The sequence below is a fragment of the Anguilla rostrata genome, chromosome 7 (assembly GCF_018555375.3).
Source record: "Anguilla rostrata isolate EN2019 chromosome 7, ASM1855537v3, whole genome shotgun sequence".
Taxonomy (NCBI): Eukaryota; Metazoa; Chordata; class Actinopteri; order Anguilliformes; family Anguillidae; genus Anguilla; species Anguilla rostrata.
This window is the reverse complement of record NC_057939.1, coordinates 28,304,654-28,328,451: the sequence shown is the minus strand read 5'-3', so window position 1 is coordinate 28,328,451 and position 23,798 is coordinate 28,304,654. Positions and strand designations below refer to the sequence as shown.

The 23,798-nt window shown below is 42.2% G+C and overlaps 1 protein-coding gene across 2 annotated transcripts; it reads left to right on the top strand.

Moving 5' to 3' along the window:
* On the top strand, positions 1–22,287 carry LOC135259518 (carnosine synthase 1-like). Of its 2 annotated transcripts, none has more exons than XM_064344015.1 (9): positions 1–57; positions 6,480–6,690; positions 6,951–7,040; positions 10,204–10,655; positions 11,164–11,362; positions 12,724–12,809; positions 13,169–13,400; positions 14,283–14,572; positions 14,786–22,287. In XM_064344015.1, exons 1-9 carry the CDS (start codon positions 55–57, stop codon positions 16,241–16,243), a joined length of 3,021 nt encoding a protein of 1,006 aa, XP_064200085.1. In that variant the 5' UTR covers positions 1–54; the 3' UTR covers positions 16,244–22,287. The 2 variants fall into 2 exon arrangements, with proteins under 2 accessions (XP_064200085.1, XP_064200083.1); XM_064344013.1 differs by having other exon boundaries at positions 11,164–11,380.
* Positions 22,288–23,798: the final 1,511 nt, after the last annotated feature.

Below are 23,798 nucleotides of genomic sequence, written 5' to 3'. Positions count from 1 at the left end.
TCACTCTTCCACTGTCTGTCATTTACAGAGTCCTGCTTCGGCCCCACATTAACAATGGTGAGTCTGGATGAAAGATAAAAAAAGTTCTTAAATTTTTCATGGAACAAGTGATATGAGTGTATGTGTGTGTGTGCATGCAAATGACTGCATACATTTACACTGTTGGTGTTTAGCAAATGCTCTTAAATGGAGTGACTTATTCAGTTATGTTAACATAACGCGTCTCTGTGTGGGTTTGTGTGTGTGTCTGAATGTATGTGGGAGAGTTTGTGTGTGTGTGTGTGTCTGAGTGCGTATATGCTACTTGTTGACTGGGAGGACCAGTGTCCAAGCACCATATCCAAGTATTTGATTTGTGTCCATTTGTGTTGGTTTTAATACTGGATGAATTTTCACTTTATATACTGGATAGTTTATTTTAGGGTACAGCCCAATCCTTTTCCTCCTCACACACTGATCTCTGCTCCTTTGGAGCTGAAGAGTGTCTGTTTAAAGCTGCTCTTTCCTTCAGATTATCATATATGGGAAATATGTCTATCCCTGTGTTAAAATGATCTGAACTGGCATTTTCAGAGAGTAATGACTGGATAAGAGTAACTGTTTCATTGAGAGAGTGTGTATGAGAGAGCGAGGAGTGACCGCATTTTAATTGTTGGAAATTCTGCTTTAGTGACTGATTTATTAGTTTTACCTGAAACAATAATAATTTGATTTTTAAAAAGATGCTCTTAGAATATGCATCTATGACTTATAAGTAATGCTAGCCTCTCTGGGTAGAGTGTAGTGGTGGGTGTTCCAGTTCCTTTCAGGGACATGAATCCTTTGACTCAGTTCCCTAAAAGGATTTGTTCCTAGATTCGTTCACTGGTTCCTTCACAGCTGTCGCCCTGACTCCTGCGAATGAGAACGAGTCATGCAGTGACTGATTCCGACTTCAGACTCTATTTCCTAGCGAAAGAAAATGTCACGTAGGCCTAACTGTGCTTTTTATACGTATTCCTACAGGAACCCAGCACAGGCCGACAATGTTATTATGTGATTCACAGATAGTTTCTAAACATTTAGCCAATTTAAAAAACGAATAGCCTATATTGGCACATTTTTGTGCAATTAACTCAAGTAGCATTTACTGTTACTTGACAAATGAGTGGCATGAGTTAGTCTACTGAATAATTTGCAAACAACAGAAGGGTTGATGATAACAATATAATCTGACTATAGGCTGTTTTATTTTATTAAAAAGAGCACATTAATTAGCAGTGTGTGACAATTTCTTATAACTTTGTTGCTTTAGCGGTGCAGATGTTATATAGTGGATCAAACAGGTTGTAAATTAACTAGCCAAAAACGTGTCTGTATAGTGTAAAACTGAAACGATTTGACGTTTCAGTTTTACACTCTTTATCTTCATAGTCGGTGCCTGTCCTAATTTTATAATCAATAATTTATATGAAATCTACTGAATGCCGTGCCGTGCATAACTGCAGTGGGATTGTCGGCTATGATCTAATTGCCTCGGCTGCACCAATGTTAAAACAATGTTTACTTCTCAAATTATCAAGTTGTGAAGAGTTCATACAGCCTATTATGTTTGAATAAAGGAAATAACTGTGCTTTCATTGCTTGAGTTGAAACTAGACCTAATTTGTGAGTACCTCAATGTTGCCATATGCGTGAATTAATTCATCCTAAAAAAAAACACCTCAAATCTTCAATTGACTCCCATACAAATTCCTCACAAATTTTCCCCATATTATTTTAAATTCCCATATCTATCATGGACTCCCATACATTTTCCCCCTATGAATCACTGAACATCACTCCCCCTATGAATTTTTAAATACCCTACCTACATTTAGGGGAACTACCCCACTCTGGCAACCCTGCTCTCTCTCAAAATGCGATGTTCCTGTTGAGAAATAACATACTACTTGCCTGTGTGAGAACTTGTTTTTTTCATGTAGGGCTAGGGGCTAGTTATCGGGAAAGTTTGACGGGGCAAAGGAAAAATTGTGAGGTTGGGGCCGGGGGCCGGGGGCGTTTGGGGGATGGGGCCTGCCCCCCTCCTTAGATCCGGCCCTGGGACCTTGGAAGAATTGTAGATTCTTTGGTGCATAAAGCTGGCAAAAGATACAAAAGCATTTCTAAAGACCTGGATGTTTATCAATCCACAATAAGACAAGGTGTCTATAAATTGAGAAAATTCTGTACTGTTGCTACTCTCCCTAGGAGTGGGCATCCTGCAAAGATCATGGCAAGAGTGCAATGCTGAAGCAGATTTCAGATTTCTAGATTTCCACTGTTATACAAAAAAAAAAAAAACATTGCTGCATGTCTCAAGTTTGCAAGTCCACCTGGATGTTCCACAACACTTCTGGGACAATGTTCTATGGACAGATGAGACAAAAGTTGCACACTTTGGCAGAAATGCACAATGCTATGTTTGGAGGGAAAAGGCACTGCTCACCAACACCAAAACCTTGTCCCAACTGTGAAGCATGGTGGAGGGAGTATCATAGTTTGGGGCTGCTTTGCTGCCTCAGGGCTTGAACGGCTTGTAATCTTTGAGGGAACAATGAATTCAAAATTGTATCAAGAATTATTATTTAAATATTTATTCAGCTTCATTAGACAGGATAGTGTAGAGAGACAGGAAGAGACATGTGACAAAGGTCGGCGGTCGGATGTCGCGGCTCGCAATGAGCATGTGGAAAGGGCTCTATGGGCTACGCCACTGAAGGCCCCCTGTATCAAGAATCAGGAGAATGTCAGGGTAGCAGTCACCTGAATCTTGATAGAAGTTGGGTGATGCCACAAGACAATGACCCTAAACACCTAAGTAGATTAACAAAAGAATGGTTTAAACAGAAGAAAATTCATGTTTTGGAATGGCCACGTCAGAGTCCAGACCTTAACCCAATTGAGATGTTGTGACATGACCTGAGCAGGCAGTTCATGCAAGAAATCCAAGAAAGATCATGAAGCAATTTTGTAAGGAGGAATGTATTAAAATTCTTCCTAACCATTGTGCAAGTCTGATTAGCAGTTATAGGAAACATTTGTTGGAGATTATTGCTGCTAAAGAGGTTCTACCAGTTACTAGATACAGGGGTTCACATACTTGTTTCAGCTTGAACTGTGAATGTTTAGACAATGTGTTAAAGACATGAAAAGTGCCATTGATTGTTTGTTCTTAATTTAAGCAGAATGTGTTTGCATATTATTGTGACTTAGATGAAGATCAGACCACATTTAATGAGTAACTAATGCAGAAATCCAGGTAATTTGAAAGGGTTCACAAACTTTCTTGCAACTAATTTTTTTTTCCGTTGTTCCAACTCAACAAAGTTTGGACAGATAGCTATAACACATTAACAAAGATGGACAACAAAGCTGCTGTCAATTATAATAATTGCCTGTTTGAAATTGAGTGTAACTCTTGTTAATGGTAACACTTGGCTATGGAGTCTACATAGTTAGCCTGTCTATTGGCTACTTAACACACAAACTGTATATGAAGCAGCTGAAGATAATTGTTTCAGAACATTGTCTGTGTGAAATGCTGTGGTGATAACATAATGCTTAAAGCTGAACATTAATCATGGAGTGAACTTGAAAAGGCAGAAGGCATCAGCATTTGTTGAGAGTGGATGGAGGTTTGAACCTCTGAGTTCAGATGGACATAATTATTTTAATTTCATCTAAAGTCTTCCATGCCTAGATTTCTAGGCAGGTGTTCTGTTGAATTCAGTGCTTTTTTTCACTGCTTAAAATGAACAGTCAGGTTAATTGTATGGTGCAGTAGCCATCTGGTTAAATGTTCATATTCTTTATTAGATATCTCAACTATCTTAAAGTCACAAAACCATGAATATCAGTAAGACATAGAAAACGTTAATTTGAAATCTGTTGCCTACATGCCACATACCAGGGAATTATTCAGGGAACTGAATTCAGCAGGACACCAGGACCAGGGTAAGTCAAAAATGATTGTTTTTTATTGCTACCTGCAATCATAAATTCCCCCCTCCCCCAGCCCCAGCATTCGCTAATCTCTTCTTTTTGGCAGCCCCATGACAGGCAGATTTTTTAGATCTCTCTGCACGCCCCAGTGGGCTAGTTATCAAAAGATTGCAGGTTTGATTCCTGGGTAGGAAATAAGATGCCTAGATGCCTGACCATAGTGCAGTTATATTTTTTGATTGTGTAAGAACATATTTTGTTGTCATCCTGAATTTACATGCATTTTTTTTTACATGCTTCGATTGGGTAAAACTTCACCTGTGTCATCGCTCTGAACGTGTGTCTTTATTCCTAAATCAAACACAAAGTGAAACTGAGCCATTGCCCGACTACTGCGCTGTTGGGTGTTTTGCTGTCTCCCCCGTCAGATACCCACTCCTTCCCCCACATTTGGTTTAGGATTCTGCAGGGAGAATCTTGGCAAGCAGGTTCCATAAGCTTCCTTCTCTCCTAAATGCACTGTGACAGTGACTGGTGTGTCATCGTCTTTATATCAGGCTTAACACTGACTAGCCACAGGACAGAGAGTGTGTGTGTGTGTGTGTGTGTGTGTGCGTGCACGTGCAAGAGAGCGAGAAAGAAAATCTGTGTGTGAGTGTATGTGTGTCTTTGTGTGTGTCTGTCTGTATGTATGTACGTGTATGAGAGAGTCGGTGTATGTCTGTGCGTGTGTATGCATACATGGGGGTGTGTATGCATGTGCGTGTGTGTGTATGTGAAGTGTACATGCATGTGTGTGTGAAAGAGAGTGTGTGTGTGTTTGTGTGTGAGTTCATGTGAGAGAAAAAGTGTGTGTGTGTGTGTGTGTGTGTGTGAGAGAGAGAGAGAGAGAGAGAGAGAGAGTGTGTGCATGTTTGTTTCTATTACTGAGACTGCAGCTGTCATTGCTGCCAGTGAAGTGTGGCTGGCTGCAGTCACCCTTGTAGTTATGGTTACACTGTCAGTCAGAGAGGGGGTCACAGCCTAGGATCACAGAGTCCCAAAATCAGACCGTGTTCCTAAATTAACAACCACTTCTCCACCTCCTTTTCTCTCTCTCCCACTCCTTCCCATCTCAGTTACAGGTCGACTGGGTAAAATCAAAACCTCAGAGCCAAAAGGGCAGATTCCTCCTGGGGCTGCAGCACTTGCTGTGTTTGGAAATCTAAGCCTCTTGAATGAAGGGCACATGGGATACCATGGTCCTCCTAAAGCTAATATCAGAATGTGTGACATTAAGATGAACATGCCAGTCACACAGTTCACTGAGCCAGCGCTGTGCATCTAACAGGATATAAAAGTACATCCACATTTGCAATCACCCACACAAGTACCAAGCACCCTACCTGGGAACAAAATCTGCAACCTGTAGCATGCAAACCCAGTTCCCTAATCAACGTATTGCTGCTGTATTGTATTGTTATCTGTGAGGTCCATCCTTTAGTGCTCTCTCTCTCTCTCTCTCTCTCTAAAAAAATGGTTTATTGGCAAGAAATACACAATATTGCCAAAATATTTATAGAAATATAGAAATACAGAAATACATCAGAACATGAATGTCAATTAAGCACAATAATTGCTATATCTGTGATAACTACAACAGCCACTATATCAGAGTAATAATAATAATAATAATAATATGTAATAAATGTTCAAAACTATAAAAAATAAAGTGAAAATAAATTCAGTTATAATAAATTTATCAATTTAATATATTTTTGGTCGTCAACCAGTGTCCTTCAGATTATGACTGGCAAAGATATACTGCGCTGCTGTTGGAGCTGTTGTCCCTTCTCCAAGTAGGATTTATAGTTTGTTGAACTAATGTGTCCTAATTGCTGAATATTTTCCACAATGTAGGAGAAAGTGCTTCTCTGTTTCCACCTCTCCTGTCTTATAGTGACAGTGTTCTTCTCTATGTATTCCAGAGTTGGCCTTTTTCAATTGCATGTGTGTGGTCACCCAGCCTGTATGTGGTCAGGATCTGCTTTGTATCTCTGACAGAGAAGAGACACTCAGCTAATGTGCAGTCTCTTTTTATGGTTCGATAGCAATGTAGTTTTTGTGTTTTGGTAACATCATCCCAAAACTGCAATTATGAGATTTTGGCCTGTTTCATAACTTGGTTTACTCTGGTTTGTTGGTAAACAGTGCTGGTATGAAGCCGTTCTGTGTTTTGTGTTAGTTGGGCTAATGGCCTAATTCTGCCCTCCATGCATTATTTGGTGTTTTCATTTGTTGTTGTAGGACGTTTCAACAAAATTCTACATGCTTGTCCCATTTAGAATAGGTCTCCTGGCTGAGTGAACCCCATAACCTCACTTCCATAAAGCGCAATGGGCTGGATAACCCTATCAAAGATTTTTTACAAGATTTTAATTGGTATAACAAAGTTTTCTTTTTCTAGTATAGAGTACTCTTTGAGCTTTTTCTTTCTTTTTTACTCTCTCTGTTTTTCCTCCTCTCTCTCTCCCCAGCTCTCTGTCAGTTCCCTCCCTGGTAGCGTGCTTCTCAGTTATCCAGGCATGCATCAGAAGAGCAGCTGTCCTATCATGCATCAGGAGAGCAGCTGTGCAATGTCAGATCCAGACCGTGTGGAGAAAGGTCTGTATCAGATGCTACAGGAAGCACTGAGAGAGATTGGGCTTCCTGAAACCCAGGACAGGACACGTGGTGGACACGTACCAGGTAAGAGCATACACAAAACAACACCACTACCCCCCCCCCCTTCAGTTTAATGAACTGGCTTATTAATTTCTTTTGATAACTGAAACAGAATCACACATATTGTTGACAATATACGTTGTAGTGATTGTGCTTTTTCAATTTAATTGAGGTCCTTCTCCTGGCAGGGTGTGTGTGATGCCAAATATTAAATTTCTCTCATAGTTGTGGTGGTTAAGTGGATTAAGTGGTTGTTCAGAGATGTTCTTTTTATCTGTGAGCAGGTGAATACTACTCAGAGCTGTGTTTCTGTGTGCTGGGTTCCCCACTCCCCCACCTCTCCTTCCTGTTAGAGGCAGGTCAGGTAAGCCCAGGTAAGAATCCTTAAAAATACTCAAAATAACCCCACCAATCAAAACCCGCCTTGCACACACACACATACACACACACTTCTGTGAAATAGTCCAGAGCAATGTTAGGATGTTCCTCAGGATCGTCATTAAACACCCTGATTTCTCAGACAGGCTAAAACAGGGCTGCTGGGAAATCAATGCTTTCACGACACTGGTTTCAAGTGTCCTGACCCGCCCCCAATCCGGTATCTATTCCAGACCCTGCCAGCACTGACTGTGACCGCCAACCATCACGTAAACTAGCCATAAGTTCGTTATAAAGGATCTTGGTTGGCGGGATTGCCCTTGTCCATCGATCCATTATCTATACCTGCTTATTCCTGGTCAGGGTCACAAGAGGTGCTGGAGCCTATCACAGCATGCATTGACAAGAGGCAGTAATACACCCTGGACAGTTCGCCACTCCATCGCAGGGCACACACAGCATTCACTCACACACTCATACCTGGGGGCAATTTAGACTGGGAGAAAACCGAAGTACCCAGAGGAAACCCATGTGGACACGGGCAGAGCATGCAAACTCCACACAGAAAGGCCCCGGCCGGGGTTCGAACCCGTGAGGTAGTACCCACTGCACAACCATTCCGCCTGGATAGCCCTGGCAAGACAATGAGTTCTGTGGTCGAATCGGTAGAGTGCGGCCTGCCTGAAGTTAATTAAATTTGCTCCTCCTCGGACACAATCACTGTGCTGGTGGCCTGAGGAGTAAAAAGAAGGTAGCTGTTGCTTCTCTGCATTGTCGCAAATCGACTGTGGAGGCTTCAGCTATGGGGCGGGGCCTGTAAATGCAAGGTGAGATTCAAAATTTCAGAGCATAACGTAAAATAACCTCAGCTGGTTACCCGCTGGGCAGATCTGCTTTAAGTTTAGTGCTAGCAAAGGAGCTTGATGTTCCAACAATACATTCGTTCACAGTATAATGGGTTACAAAAAGGTCTTTGCCACCTACTTGACCTCCGAAAGGGTGAACTAGTTTTTACCTGGTCAGTAAATACTGAGCCAGTCATTTTTAAAAATAGGAACAGGACCACCTCAATCCTACAATACCCTGCACATATACCAAGCCATCTGCATGAAAAGTGCATCTATATTTAGTGATCTCAGAGTACGGATGCAATGACATTTATCAGGTCATTAAATGTGATTTGACATTTAGATCTAAATGTCAGGGATGTCATGGCCCAAGGAAATGTACTTATACATGAATATGTATTTTGCCTTCATTTCTCAAACACAGGATAGACCAGAAGTTCCCTAAAGCCTCAATTCATTAATTCATTAGGAAACCCACTGTTAGGAACTGAAGCTTCTTTCCATCGAGTCAAAGTCGAGACAGTGTAGGAACGCACCACCCAACACTTTACAAAAGGAACTAAAAGCTCTATTGTAATCACACTGGCCTGCGGAAGTTCACAGAGACAGAAATTTGTGCAGCAATAACCTTCAATGCACGGGTCTTCTATTCTGGTTCAAGGGTAATCACAAGCTAGATAACTTTTTGCTGTAAATATGTGTGTATGCATACTTTATAATGAAGCCTTTTAATCCATGCTGTTATTTCAAAATTTCTGAAATAATATCATTTGGCCAAAAAAAAAAACTGGTGGAAAACATTTTAGTGCTGCCCTCTAATGTTTGAAAAATGCTTTCTGTGTTCCACTCTGGCCCCCACCTCCATCGTGATACCAGCATCCCTTTTTGGAGGTCCTACTAAGTCATGTAGATGTCAATCAAGATATACAGCCAAAAATGTGTTGCCACCCACAAATTTGTCTGTTTAGTTTTTAATACAATGGAACAGTGCCAGCACCTGATTGGCTAGATTGGTTTTAGCCCAACGTTTTTCAAATTGGAGAAACATGGCAGCCTGTTCCTAAACTCTCATATTAAACCTAAACAGTCCACTAAATTTGTTTCTGAAAACATTTGAGGTGAGAAACAGACCATGTAATTGCTGAATCTTGATTCATATTTGGACTTCAAAGCCTAGTTTGGCAGTATGTTCTGAGTTTCATGAGCCAGGCGCAGCTACGCTGCACAAATTCATTTGTATATAGAATACTTTATGCAAATGAGACCTATTTTTCAAAACTGTGTAGTAGGCAGAGACAGGCTGAAACAGTGGGTGAAATTACTCTTTAAAGAGTAGTTTTTTTGTTTTTGTAATTTATGTGTAATGTTCGAGTCAAGTCAAAGTCAAACTCCATTGCTTTCAATTACCAGCAGAGATCGTTACATCAATATTAGAATGTTCAGTTAAGACATATTTGTGATCTTACGCCTTTGAAGGGTTAAACGATATTTCATATTCCACTGTATTTGCATAGCGTGAATACTAGCAACATCAGATGCTCCTGTTGACCATTGTCAGCATCACCATTCCTCCTGGTTCTCATTCTCCAAATTCACTCCAATTCATTTTTGGGACCTTGCCGAAAATGCACAAAGCACAAACAAAATACTGGTTTATATACCCTCTAAAGGACCCGACATTATGCTCATGCCCCACTTTGAGTGCCTATCTCTGTGTTTAGGAATCTGACAAATGCTTTGATTACAAACAACACATGCTCTAATGTCTTGGGCCTTACCCAACCAAAACACAGTGGCCAAAGTCCTACCCTGTGTAAGCCCTAAACCTGTAGCCATACAGTATACAACCCCAGCCCCTGAGGCATTACCACACGTGTTCTGCCTAATTATATATCAAACACACGAACGAACACACACACACACACACACACAAACTACTCTTATTGCAATGCAAAAATATGAACCCAGCACCACTAATCCCATAAAAATAAAAATAAATTATAATAGTTATAATTATTATAGTTTTAGTGGCTGCTCTGACTGGAATGCTGACCTTTTCTCTGACCTCAGTGGATCTGCCAAGAATGTCTCTCACCCAGTTTGACTTTTCACCTTCTCTTCAAGAATGTCAGACTCTCTTTCCCCCCCTCCTCTTCATCCCTTTCTTTTCTTCTTTTCCTGATCACACAAGCTTCTGCGGCTCACAGAACATGCAACAATCAAATGTTGAGTGTAACACCTCTGACTCTCTGTCTCACTCACTCTCTCACACTTGCTCTGTCTCTCTCTCTCTCTTTCTCTCTCTCTCCAGGCGATTCCCTCCTATGTCTCTCCCCTTCCTGGGTCACTCGGGCCTCCACATCACTTGTGGTCCACAAAGCCGTGACCTTTGACCTTGGGGGCCGTACCACCCTTCTCACCTTTTGTCCCCCCCGCCGGGTCACTTACCTACTGACCTGCAACCCCTGGGCTGGGCAGGAGGTGACGCAGGGGGTTGACTGTCCGATGGGTGGGTCATTGGAGTTGGAACGATTCTGGAGCGACAGGCTGACCGCGAGGGTCCTGCTGCAGAAGGCCAAAATCAATTGCCCTCCAACCCTGGCACTCCTCCTGCCCCCGGGGCAGAACATCGTGGGGGAGGGGCGCACGGGGGTCGTTGAGGTTGTCCTGCTGGAGACGGAGGGGGCGCAGAGGGGTACAGACTCCATCCGAAACAAGCTGACGACATTCCTGGAGTCTGAAGCATTGAGGCAGGCTGACAGGGTGTGTGATAGTAACCAGATTGGAGTAATTTGCCATCCTAAAGTCAGTTAAACAGGGGGTTCCCAGCCTTTCACTATTTGAAGTCCCAATGACCAACCTGGGACCCCAATCTCATTTTAGCACCGTAACAGCTCTTAACAGGCTACAATAGTGACTAATTAACACACATGTATAAAGAAACACAGTTAAATCCTGATGCATTGGGTTTCATTATTTATGCAAGACCACACCAGTACAGTATAATGCTTAGGAGATGGGGTTTCTAACTCAGAGGTTTCATATTTGATTCCCAGTTGGGGTGTTGCCATTGTACCCTGGGCCAGGGAAACTGAATGGCTTTGATGAATGTAGTTTATAGAAATGGAGAGTATGTACAAGTATAAGAGTGTGCTAAATGTGTTAAGCTAAGTAATGGAAAATATTTTTCTGTCTTGCTGAGGACCTTTTTGGGACTTCTGTATGGGTCTCACAGCCTCATTGTGACTTGTTTTTTGGGATTTTTTTGCAGGTGGTAGTGAGGCGCAGTAGAGGTGGGTCAGATGACAGCCTTCTTCACCTGCCCCGGGATAACAGGGAGGAGGTGTGGGCAAAGGTGAGCCAAACGCTGCCCCTCCTAATGCCTGGAGAGGCCATCCTGGTTGAGGAATACTGCTCTCCACTGAAGCCTGGGCCTAGAGTAGAAGACCACACCTGGGAGCAGTACTCTGGTAATCCAAGGGAAATGGGTAGGGAGGTGCTGTTTCAATTCTCTGTTACAAACTTTAAGTCATTCATTTAGTATAAGGCGGTTCCAGTAGCATTTCCAGTAGTTAACTCTGCAAAACAGCAGATGAATTTGCAGGACATATTTACTGGAAGTAAGCAGCAGTAGGAGAGTACCTAGCCATAACAATGGCAGTAGCTGCACTAGTTTGAACAATAGCAATAGCAGAAACTGTCATGATTATAGTAGCAGTAGCAGAGTAGCCAAAGCAATAGTGGTAGTAGTAGCAGTAGCAATAGCGGTAGCTGTAGCTGTATTCACAACAGAAAGAGCAATAGCCAGTTACCATTGCAACGGCCATTGTGTAGCAGTAGCAACTAGAAGAGTGCACTCAGTAGAGTGCAGATCTCCGCCAGGCGTGTTAGCTTTGCTGATGCAACAATAGAGGCTACACAATCAGTGCAACCAGACAAATACAAAATATTACAAGTTTTTACCAAGTGCCACTGAAAAACCCAAAAACACAGTGAAGTAACTCTAGGTGACACGTTAGCTAATGTCATTCATATCAGCCAGGATGTGTTAGACAGTAACATTGACGTTATAGTCTGGCACTTTTGTTTAAAATCTGGACAGGAACAATTCCAAAAGACCAGCGATGTAAAATGTCAATTTCAACGTGAAAATGCCAACAAAATAATTGCCACAGATTGAAACATTAATGTACCCTGTTAGTTTGTGGATTGTTTTGCTGGTATTTTCACATAATTGACATTTTACATCACTGGTGTTTCATTTCAAGAAGCAGTTGTTGATCACTTGCGGCCCCTAGCGGCCGGTTAGTTGGAGTGAGGAGTTAGCACTCAATGTATTTCAATGGACAATGATGGAAATTAATTCAAATGAAATACTTGTCGTTGACCGATTTGCAAAATATTTGAGAATTCAGGTCCTTGGCCTGCTGTCAGCATGCATAACAAGTATTAGGCTGATTGGCCCAGTAGTATGCGAGATTAGCTGTGGACAGATACACAAACACACACACTGTACGCACGCACGCACGCACACACACACGCGCGACCAAATGCATAATCCCCTCCAGGCTCACGCCTGGCGGAGATAATAATGTTAGCACTATCACTAGCCATAGTGTATTAGTAATATTAGCTTAAGAAGCAGCAATAGTGTTAGTAGCAGTCGTAGTTGTACCACCATTAGGGTGTGCTTACCAGTGCTCTCTGGCATTATTCCATTATTTAGTGGCATCCACTCATGTTTTTTTTCTCCCATATCATTTGGGAGTGTAGCGCATGTTTGTACACCATTTCTCTTGTCCCTGCCCTGCCTCCCCCTGCTCCCTGTCAGACTGCAGGCCCCAGATTCCTGATCTGTCATTCAGGGTGTGTGCCACCGTCACCCGCTCCCCCCAAAATGTCCCCCTGCTGTACAAGGTGAGTGGGGAAATGAAAGATCATATTGGTCCCATACTTCATGCTTATCACGACAAAGCCAATAGAAATCTGTCATCGTTGCAATGTTAGCAAGCACCAGAATGCATTTGAATGAGTTTCAGACCCCAGGGAGTGTAGATGATGTGAGAAAGCTATTATAATGTCTACATATCACTTCATTTCCCTCTGCTGAATATTACCGCCATTTACTGGCATTCAGACTATAATAGTGGTGGTGCATGCTAATCTCAGTTGCAACTAAGTCCAGGCCTGCAGTAGTGAGACTGAGACTGATATATCAGTTTACACAATCTATCTCTCTCTACTTTTCTCTTCACTTTCCCTCCCTCCTCCTACAGTTGGAGTGTAAAGTTGGACCAGTTGGCACCCCTCCATCTGGATATCACTCCATCTCCCAGTCCCTGGAAACCACCTTGTCTGACCTTGGCTACTCTGACCCGTCCATGACTGCCTCCCTTCGGCAGCTGGCAACTGACACTGCCCTGGCCTGCCTCCAAGTTGTCATGGACACCGAGTCTGGGATGTCACCAGGACAACGGGGCGGGATGTGTGCTCAGAGCGATGTGATAGGTGGGCAAGTCACTCCCATGGTTTTCTCCCATCCTGTAGAGTTCTCCTACTCTCCTTGTTAAATGTCATCTTGGTCATTTATAGCTGTGTTTCTAATCTTAGCGCGTACTCCTCCCCCCCCCCCCCGCCACACACCTGCCCACTGGCTGCTCCCCGACTTCATCAGGTGTCACTGACATTTCTTTCATGCGTGCATTCAATCAAGCAGGGAATACTAATACCAGTGTGACAGAGACATATGGACTAAATGACGCACCAGAAAGGAGGGTATTTTTTTAACTTTTATAAATTTAGTTTCATCTGACACCTGCAAGCAGGACCTATGTGTCAGCTTTTCTGTTTGTGAGGGATATGCTGGGGACCCCAAACCTGATTCTGAAGGTCTGCTGGTTTCTGTTGTTACTCAACACTTACTGGTGTAAGCCAGTGGTGTAATTGGCAATGAAGGATTGTAGGTTAACACACCACACTTGGTTTCCGGGGTCAGAATTAATTGATTTTATGGTGAAAACAAAAACACAGCAGAACCCACAATGCAGCTCTCCATGACCAGTGCAACTCATTGTTTAATCTCATCTGTGTGTTATGTCAGCCCTGGAGAGGCAATAAGACTGATTGTGCCTTACCTGGGCACCTTGGTCTTTATCTCCGTGGCTGTGTCTCTTGTTGGGAAACCGTGGTTTGTCTGTAACAAGACCCCTGGTTACCTTCATAATTTCATAATAGTAATATTTCACTTTTTATTTTTCAAGTTAAAATATCTTTTTTTTCTTTCCTTTTTCCCGCATCTCTCATATGTTTCTTCACTCCGTCTTGCTCCCTTGCTTCACTTTCTCCTCATCCTTTGCTTTATCCTCTCTGTCACTTTATTTCTCTCTTCAGGTGTGGACCTCCTCATCACTCTCTCTGGTTCGATCATCTCCCCAGTGGTTCTGGGGCTGCGCCCGTCTCCCCAGCTGAGCCCTCACTTCCTGGAGGGTGGCATGGGTGGCTGGGACGAGCGTGGTAGAGGTATGTGGTGGGACAAGGAGGGGTGTCTGGGTAGCCTACTGCATTCCCCCTTGGCCCGCTCACAGTGCTACCTCATGAAGGGGAAGACCGTGTTAGTCATCGGGGCAGGAGGGTACAGCAAGAAGTTTGTGTGGGAAGCAGCCAATCAGTATGGTCTAAAGGTAAGAGGACCCTAACCCATATCCTGCCCAAACAGAAAATCACTCCAAACCTCAAACTATCACCTCTGGCATAGGCTATGGTATCACCCTGAGTTATCAAACACCCTCCTATACTCTCCTCCTTAACCACTCCTTGTCTTTCTCTCTCCTGATCTCCTCTCTCTCCCCTTGCTCTCTGTATCCTCCTTCTCCTCCCCCCCCTCTCTCTCTCAGATTCTACTGGTTGACTCTGACCCCTCCCACTTTGCCTCCCGCCTGGTGGAACACTTCCTCCCCTTACCGGACCTCCCTGATCATGGCCGAGATGACCAGCACTGTGTGCGCATCTGTGAATGGGTGGAATCGGCGGGGCTCCGCCCGGACGGGTGTCTGTGTTTCTGGGATGACTGTGTGGTGCTGGCCTCCTTGATCTGCCGGAGCCTGGGTCTCAGGGGTGCCCCACCTGAGGCAATCCACATTGCCAAAGAAAAGAGTCGTACCCACCTGCACCTACTGGGGCTACAGGGACCCCCGTCCAAGAGATCTGGTCCCCATGAGGGCGGCCGGCTGGCGGGTACCATAGAGACAGTCTTGGAGATGGAGGGAGAAAGCCTGAGGGCCATAATGGACTTTGACAGGAGGGAGCAGGTGGGTCTGAAGGGGGAGGCAGCGGAAAACCATGGCAACAGCATCTCAGATGACTCCGTCCCCTCGCCAGGTTCCTTCTGCTCCTGGGTGCCACACCTTTCGCCCCCACCCGCCAGCTATGGTGTGCCTTGTGCCCACATGGAGAATGCCCAGGACCTGAAGGACGCGGTGCAGCAGAATAGGGTGCGTTTTCCCGCTGTCATGAAGCTGGAATATGGCGCCGGGGCAGTGGGTGTGAAGCGGGTGGGCTCGCTGGAGGAAGCCCTAACCCACCTGGAGAAGATTGCAGGTGACCTGCGGGAGGAGACTGACTACCCAGGCATTGGGCTGGGTTGGGGGAATGCCATGACCCTGATGGAGTTTGTCGGTGGAACAGAGCATGACGTGGATGTGCTGCTCTTCGATGGCCGGCTGGAGGGCGCCTTCGTATCAGACAATGGCCCCACCCGATTGCCTGCCTTCACTGAGACGGCTGCGCGGATGCCCACAGGCTTGGCACCAGATAAGAGAGTGCAGCTGATCCATGCAGCCTACCACAGCTGCCTGGCCTGCGGGTTACGTGATGGCGTCTTCAATGTGGAGCTGAAGATGACGCCGCTGGGGCCTCGCCTCCTTGAGATCAATGCCCGCATGGGCGGCTTTTACTTGCGCGACTGGATCCTCCAGCTCTACGGCGTGGACATCCTGCTGGCTGCCTTCATGGTGGCCTGTGGCCTGCCGCCCCGCCTGCCCTCAGCCACCTGCCTCCCACCACAGGGCCACTACGCCGGCATAATGTGTGTTGTGTCACAGCACCGCCAGGCGCTGAATACCACAGCACACCCCAGGCGGCTGCGCCAGCTCCACCAGGAGGGAGTGCTGCGCCTCAACGAGCTGGAGGAGGAGCTTATCTCTGGCGAGTATGAGGAGCCCTACTGCAACGTAAGCGTGAGGGACGACCGGCCAGATGACGCCCGCCAACGCCTGCTGGCACTGTGCCAGGGACTTGGGCTGCACTGCCCGCCCCGCTATGACCTGGACTATTTCCTGTCCCAGTTTAAATAGAGAGCCTACTTCCTGTCCCACTTTAAGGGCCTACTTCTTGTTACACATTATGTAGAGAGCCCACTTCCTGTTCCACTTCAAGCAAAGGGTAGTGCTAAGTGATTCATGTTTTTTTTTTTTAGTTCAGTGTGATTTCAATTTGGTTTCTGAAATGAATCACGGTTTTTGATTTCGTTTTTTTTTTTTTTAAATATGAATGTACCATGAAATAATGACATTTGAAATTCTTTTTGAATATTTTTTTTATTGAAATGTTAAACACAAACTTAAAAAACTTCAAAACTCTATTTTAAAATTCTCCAATGTGGTGACTGCATATTACAGTAAATCACTTGCATAAATTATCAGTTTGGTTTTTAAAAATATATGAAAATTTCAGGTGTGTATATTTAATTATTTTATAATCTATGTTGGCTTCATAATTTATCTCCCTTTTCATACACTATTCGCTGCAGAAGTAAAGAGATTTTATCTTTGACAGGTGAACACTACCAGCCTACTGTTTTCAGTGTTCCTCTCGAGAAACGTTAACAAAATCATTAGACCAGTTTTGAGGCACATATAACATTCTGCAAAATGAAAACTACCAGTTTTTTAGAAGCGCTGTTATGGAATATGTGTTGTTAGTTACAGTCGGACAGTAGGCTACATGAACCTCTTCGGTCCAGCTCGTTGGTGTCCTGCTAGTACTAGATTCTGTTATTCGAAACACACTTTGCTCACGTGTCTGTAGGCGAAATGGATTATGGTCATTGTAGTTATTGCAACACTTATTTCTGTGCAAACTGTGTTGAGTAGCTGCCTTTTAAAGACTACAGCTTAAAAAAACTACAACACCAAGCTTGGATAAAAACACTGTTTATCCACCCAATTAAGACAAGATGTCGAATGATTAATTATCTAAACACTGAAAAAACACTGAAATGTCCTCAGCACTAACAAAGGGCCTTCCCCTCCCAATTTAAGTAGAGAGCCTACTTCCTGTGCCAAATTAAGTAGAGAGCCCACTACCTGTCCCACTTTAAGTAAAGGGCATACTTCCTGTTTCACTTTAAGCAAATGGCCTACTTCATTTTAAGGGCTTACTTCCTGTCCCAAGTGGAGAGCCTATTTCTTGTCCCAGTTTAAGTGACTACTCCCTGTCCCTCTTTAACCCCTTAAACCCCACTTAAAACCCAGGGTTTGTAAACCCTATTATCTCCAAAATTATATACATTATATATATTATTTATTCGTATCAAAATGAGCAAACACTGGGATCCCATGGGAGTCTCACTCCGTAAACATACAGGAAATATTTTTTCAGAATTATTTTCTTTATTCTGTAGTAATTATATATACTTCTGATACTGGACAAAACCAGGTTTCTTTTTCCAATTATACCCTAGGCATACCCTAGGATATATACAATTCCAGGGTGAAGGTTTACAATGGACTGAAAACAGCAGTAAAATATGACATGCATTTTCCCAAAGGTGGGCCCAAGTGTCCCAAAAACCTCTCCAGAGGGCACCAAACGTCTTCAAATTGGAATATTGTTTATATCTTTTTTCTAAGACATATTCCACTTCCAGAAGCTAATTCCATTGAGAGTGGTACCCTCTGGAATCTCACAAAACAAATATTTATTATTTACCCATTCTTCCTTTTTGACTAAGCCCTGTATTTCAGTTAAATTGTAATCATTTGAAGAGCTTCTAAGTAGAAAATGTTCATAATGTTTACTTATCACACACACTAAATTCACTCAGAAACAGTCAAACCACTTGGTTTTACCTTGCTGTGTGCTCTGACCTGCGCTCAGCTGACAGGCTTTGTTAATCAGGCTTGTTCGCAGAAGGCAGCTGTAATTTGCAAATGCAGATTGAGGCTGTAGAAATATGCAAACAGCCTCACAGCACCCCTTTTATTAGTTATCATAGCTTACGAAGGAATTTTACAAGGAAGTGTGAAGTGAAGGAACAGGCAGACCCACACACACAAACACAGACACACACACACACACACACACATGTATGGGGCCTACTTCATTTTAAGGGCCTACTTCCTGTCTCACTTTAAGTAAAGGGCCCACTTCCTGTCCCACTTTAAGCAGAGAGACTACTTCCTGTCACACTAAGTAATGGGCATGATATTGCTCAACTCGGGTGTTTAGTGCTCCTGCAATCAAACTCTGAAAAACAACAAACTCTGTGTTCTAGCTTCATTAGTAGATGATACATGACAATTATGCAAAATACAGAGTTTCTAAGTGCCACCATTGTCGCGTATTCATTTAGGTCATCCATTTAACAAGCACCTCCTCCCTGCAGTGTCATCGGCAACTATACCCCCCAAAACATGACACAATCGACAATAGAAAAATATTCTTTCACCACCAAAAATTCATATTTCATTATAGCTACAAAATAAAGTCAACAATAGCCCAAAGGTATGCCAATACAGTGGTGAAAAATGATGAAAAATGATGTGTTATGTTATGCACCGATTTACCGTGAAGCTAGAACAATGCCAAAAGTTTTGTGATGGAGGAATGTTATTATTATTATAATTATAATAATAATAATAATAATTATTATTATTATTATTATTATCGTATTGCACACAATGTGGGGTATTAGTATCTCTATGGGCTATACTTGTAACTTAGGAAATGGAAAATACTCAGTCAAATTTACTGTGTGCTAATATGAGCAAGATGAATGTAAAATTTTCCTTTGGACTTATCAAAAATAGTAACATTAGTAAAATGTCATCTTTTTTTCTAGAGTACAGAAAAAAGACTTGTGCAATCCAGAGCCTGCGGGCAGCCAGTGCTTTCCCCTCTTTGGTTTCTGTACCAAGACCCTGTCTGTCTGTATTCACACATGTCTTTAACAACAGTCATGTTCAAAGTTTTGTGCTTGTAAAGTCACACTGGTACGATTGACTGTGTTTAGCACTGTGATCCAGACAGCTAAGCTTACAATAATGTCAAAGATTTCAAACACAGAAAACAACAATATCTTGGTAAAGGAGCATGAGCCTTGACAGATGGATGTTCATGATTTCAGATTCACTTTAGTTTAATTAGCGCTGCAAAATAAAATAAATTAGGCTTGTCGCAGTGTTCGGTTTAACCCTGTGGCATTTGATGCATGAGCCTACACAGGTGTAGTTATTTTCTCACCTCCAATGGTATTTTAGAATTGCAATTAAAAACTAGAAGAATGCACTCGGTAGAGTGTAGATCTCCGCCAGGTGTGTATGTCCTTTCGGAAGCAGTTGTTGATCACTTGTGGCCCCTAGTGGCCGGTTAGGAGGAGTGAGGAGTTAGCACTCAATGTATTTCAATGGACAATGATGGAAATTAATTCAAATAAAATACTTGTCGTTGACCGATTTGCGAAATATTCAATAATTCAGGTCCTTGGCCTGCTGTCAGCATGCACAACAAATATTAGGCTGATCGCCCCAGTAGTATGCGAGATTAGCTGTGGACAGATACACAAACACACACACGCGCAAACACACACACACATGCGACCAACCTGCCTGGCGGAAATAACTAAAGTAAAAGTAAAAAAGAAATAAAAGTGCAATTGTCGAGCTTCAAAGTTCAAGTAATTAAATTAATACGAAACTCATGAAAATGCTGAATGGCTAGTGACTTTTCAAAAACCACTAGCCACAGTGGCTAATGAGTCAAAAAGTTAGTGTCAAGCCCTGCAGAGAGTGTTTCCCTTTCCTAAGCATTCCACAGTGTTTCTGAGTAAACGTCAATTTCAAAGGAAAGTTCTTTAAAAAACATTTGTTGATTTCAACAAGATTGTGTGCAGCCTATTCAATACACTAAAGAAATTATTGGCTTCAACAGAGCATTTGGTCTCATGCTGTGTAGCCAGGTTCCAATTATGAGGGCAGCAGGGTAGGAGAGACTGGAGCACAAACTAATGCATGTTGTACGTGGTTATACCTGAGCAAGAATTATGTATTTGTTTTCATGTATTATGGCAACACACTTCTCATGTGTGAGTGGCGGGATGATTTGAAAACTTCTCCAGAAGTTATTAACAAAAGTTTTATTAAAAGTGTTTTTTAGCAGCATGCATGTAAATGTTCTTGCCAAAGTGTTTTTTTGATTAATTAATAATGCGTTTATGCCACAGACTCCAGGTACAGTATACTGTATGTCATTTAAAACACTGTCTTGTGGGTTATAAGTCTAGTTTTTACAAATGACACTAGCAAGCAGAAACTGACCCATACAGGAGTACAACTAGCATAACGATGGCATGATTATAACTGTTATAACATGACCCCGTGAATATTAAACGCAGCCACAGTAACTTTTATAAACTTTTCATGAAAGGTATATTCCATGTATACCATGCACTTATTCTGTTCTATACAGTATATATAGTTGGGGATAGCGGGGGCTCAATTCTGAAACTATTACTTGAGATAGATGAATCAATTTTTTGATACAAACAACCTTTTTTTGATAAAATGTCCTTTGGCTATGATTACACACCACAATTAAATTTCTGGGACATACCATTAACTAGCAATCAAAAAGTACCAATAGTAACGAAAGTACCAAGAGTGAAATGTTACATTTAACCTTGAGGTAGGGGTAAAAACTAACGCTCCACTTGGTACACCGAACAGTCTTAATAGCTTTAAAAGTTAACACAAAGTAAGGCAATTGAATTTTATTGAATTGCCTTACTTTGTGTTAACTTTTAAAGCTATTAAGACTGTTAGGTGTACCAAGTGGAGCACACTCATATTTATATGTTATTCGTGGCCTACCTATATCAGTGAAAATCTACCACAAGCATGTATTTGGAACAAGTTCTCCAGTCCTTATCCCCACAAACTACACAATCCATTGTTCTTAGACGCACTACGACTTATATTGTGCGCTCACACAAAACATGGAAACACAAACAAAACCAAACAAACCACGCACAATAAGGACAGGGATTAGATGACATGTTGCTCCCGCGTGCATCTCTCATTCCAGCGCCCCGGTCTCACTGCAGGCAGAGCATATAAACAATTAGCAATTAATTGTGATTGCACACACCTGGGGTTGCAGTGCCGGCTAAATCGCTCCCTCTCCGCCCGCAGATGGCACCCTAACGACACCACCCCTCCACAGTATATTACTCCTGGTTTTCATTTAATGTCTGTTCAATCCAAACAGCTGTATCAGCCGATGTCACCACGTTTGCCTAAAGTTAAAGTTGAATTAAATAAATGTATGACTATCCAGTCTGAGTTGAACAAATCCAATCAATTGGTTAATTAATAATTGACTGACAACAGGCTAACAACCCTGTTCGATTTAACTCTGGGGTGTCTGCACTTTTACCTTGCTAGCAATTCGAGCAAGCTAGTATGCTATATCAAAACTATACAATCTGTTAATCACTAAACGACAGTTTATGATCACATACATTTGGATTCTTTGACATACATACACCATACAGTAGCTGAACACTACTGGTAAAAAAAAAAAAACCTTTTTGGCAATATCTCCCGAAATATTTATTGAACTCTCCCGCTGTTTGTTGGAAACAAAGAGATGGTTATTCTGCATGTATAACCTTTAATATCTTGTTCAAGCTAAATGCATCAACCAAAAAAGTGTGTGTTATATGTTGCCCTGCTCTCCCCTATAGGAGCACTTACTCTTATCCATATCTTTGGAGACATTCATCTCACACTAATGATAGGTGTCAAATATGGCTTGTTTGACAAAATAGAGGCCATTTCTCCTCAACAAGTATCAAAGATGAGTATTTTTTTCATTTGAGTTTGTCATTTGAGTTGCATCTGCCATGGATGGCTTGTCTGGGTTAATGTTAGCCTCCGGTTCAGCTGCCTTCATGGACGGTGAAGACTCCGTTTGGGGTGCATCTTCTGATAGCGATGGAGGCATTGTCTCTCAAAGCTCAGTAAAATCATTGTTCTGTGTTGAATCCATGAAGGACGTGGACGATAAATTGCCTGCTGTGAACCTGGATGAATAAACTTTCTTACTGTATTTTCTTGTTTTCTTTTAATAGTTTTTTTCATAGTCTGATTTAGACTTATGTATTGTTGCAAGGAAAAATAACTGACAAATGCAGCTGTATGTGCGCAGCCACAATCAAAAACATTTTAATAATTTATTTTTATTTTATTTATTACTTGTATTTAACCAGGAAAAACCTCATTGAGATTAAATATCTCTTATTCAAGAATGTCCAGGCCAAGACAGGCAGCAACACATATAACATGGTCGCAGACAGACAATGTAAAAAAAAAACTTATAGACAAATTTTACAGAAGACAAGGTTATATTAAAAAAAGAAAATTAAAAATCACAGTAGTACAAACTGAAAACCCATCATTCGAATGCAAAACCACACAGAGGCAAGTAGCTTACACAAAACAATGACAGCCTGTTGTACCTGCCTCCAAATCCCTCACCCTGGACTTAAAAGCTCCTAATGAGATCAACTAGTGAGATTTAAAACCTTCTTCAACGAATTCCAAGCGAACAAAGCAGCATACACATAAACCCAATTCTGTGTGGGCTTTGATGAAAAAAAGAGTAGTTGCTGGGAGAATAAACAGTAATGTTCAACACTTTTCTTTTGTATATGAATACATAAGTAAGGAGGAAGCAGACCAAGAATTGCCTTATAAACAAAAAGTATATGAATGATTAAGTCTACAGTTGGACAATGCAGTCCACCCCACCCGAGCATACAAGGAACAATGGGGAGTAAGGGCTTTATAATTTGTTATAAACCTCAATGCGCCATGATAGACTGTATCTAATGTATGATGGCACTGCGACGATGCATGCATGTGTTAGCAAGGTGAGCATTAATTGAAATATGTTTAATTTTCCAAACCCAGAAATTTTAACTGTTAACCCAGCGGTTTTTAATCGTTTGATGGCGCTCTGAATACCCAACACATGTGCATCAACCATTATAACACCTCACTAACCAGCATGTAAAATATATTTATTTTATTTATTTAGGTAATTATTATCAAAGATATCAATTATAAATTAAACTATTGGTTCAACCTTTATCAAAATGTGTAACTGACAACCAGATGAAAATTAAGAAATGTATTAAGTTACAACAAATATTCACGTTTAATCTAATGGTTACAGACATGGGCAGTCACACAAGAAATTAATGAAAGAAGGTACCAAACCACAGCTTATTTGTCCCAAAGTAATCCAAAATTCAAAAACAAAAAGACAGCAGAATATTCCAAAAGAACCAGAGATTAAATGTAGAATTCCAGACCTAGATGCAGGACTCAGATGCCCACCTCCAACTAACTGTTACAAACTTCTTCTCAGGTTGCCTCAAACTGACTTCTAACTAAAAGAAAGCAGCATAATTTATCTAGTGAAAGAGAAGGGGGGTGTGGGGGTGGATACCCCCTCTGACACAAACAGGCAGACCCAAACTCATACACAGACACATTCACCCCTCCTCCCCAGTTCCTGTTCAGTGACTTCTCTCCTGGCTATGCTAGCCGAGTACTTTGAAGATTC

What these genes read in the sequence shown, in the direction of transcription:
- LOC135259518 (XM_064344013.1), top strand. An exon ending in CATTGAGGCAGGCTGACAGG is followed by an intron (nt 10,656 to 11,163) that starts GTGTGTGATAGT and finishes ATTTTTTTGCAG; the next exon opens with GTGGTAGTGAGGCGCAGTAG. An exon ending in ATGTCCCCCTGCTGTACAAG is followed by an intron (nt 12,810 to 13,168) that starts GTGAGTGGGGAA and finishes CTCCTCCTACAG; the next exon opens with TTGGAGTGTAAAGTTGGACC.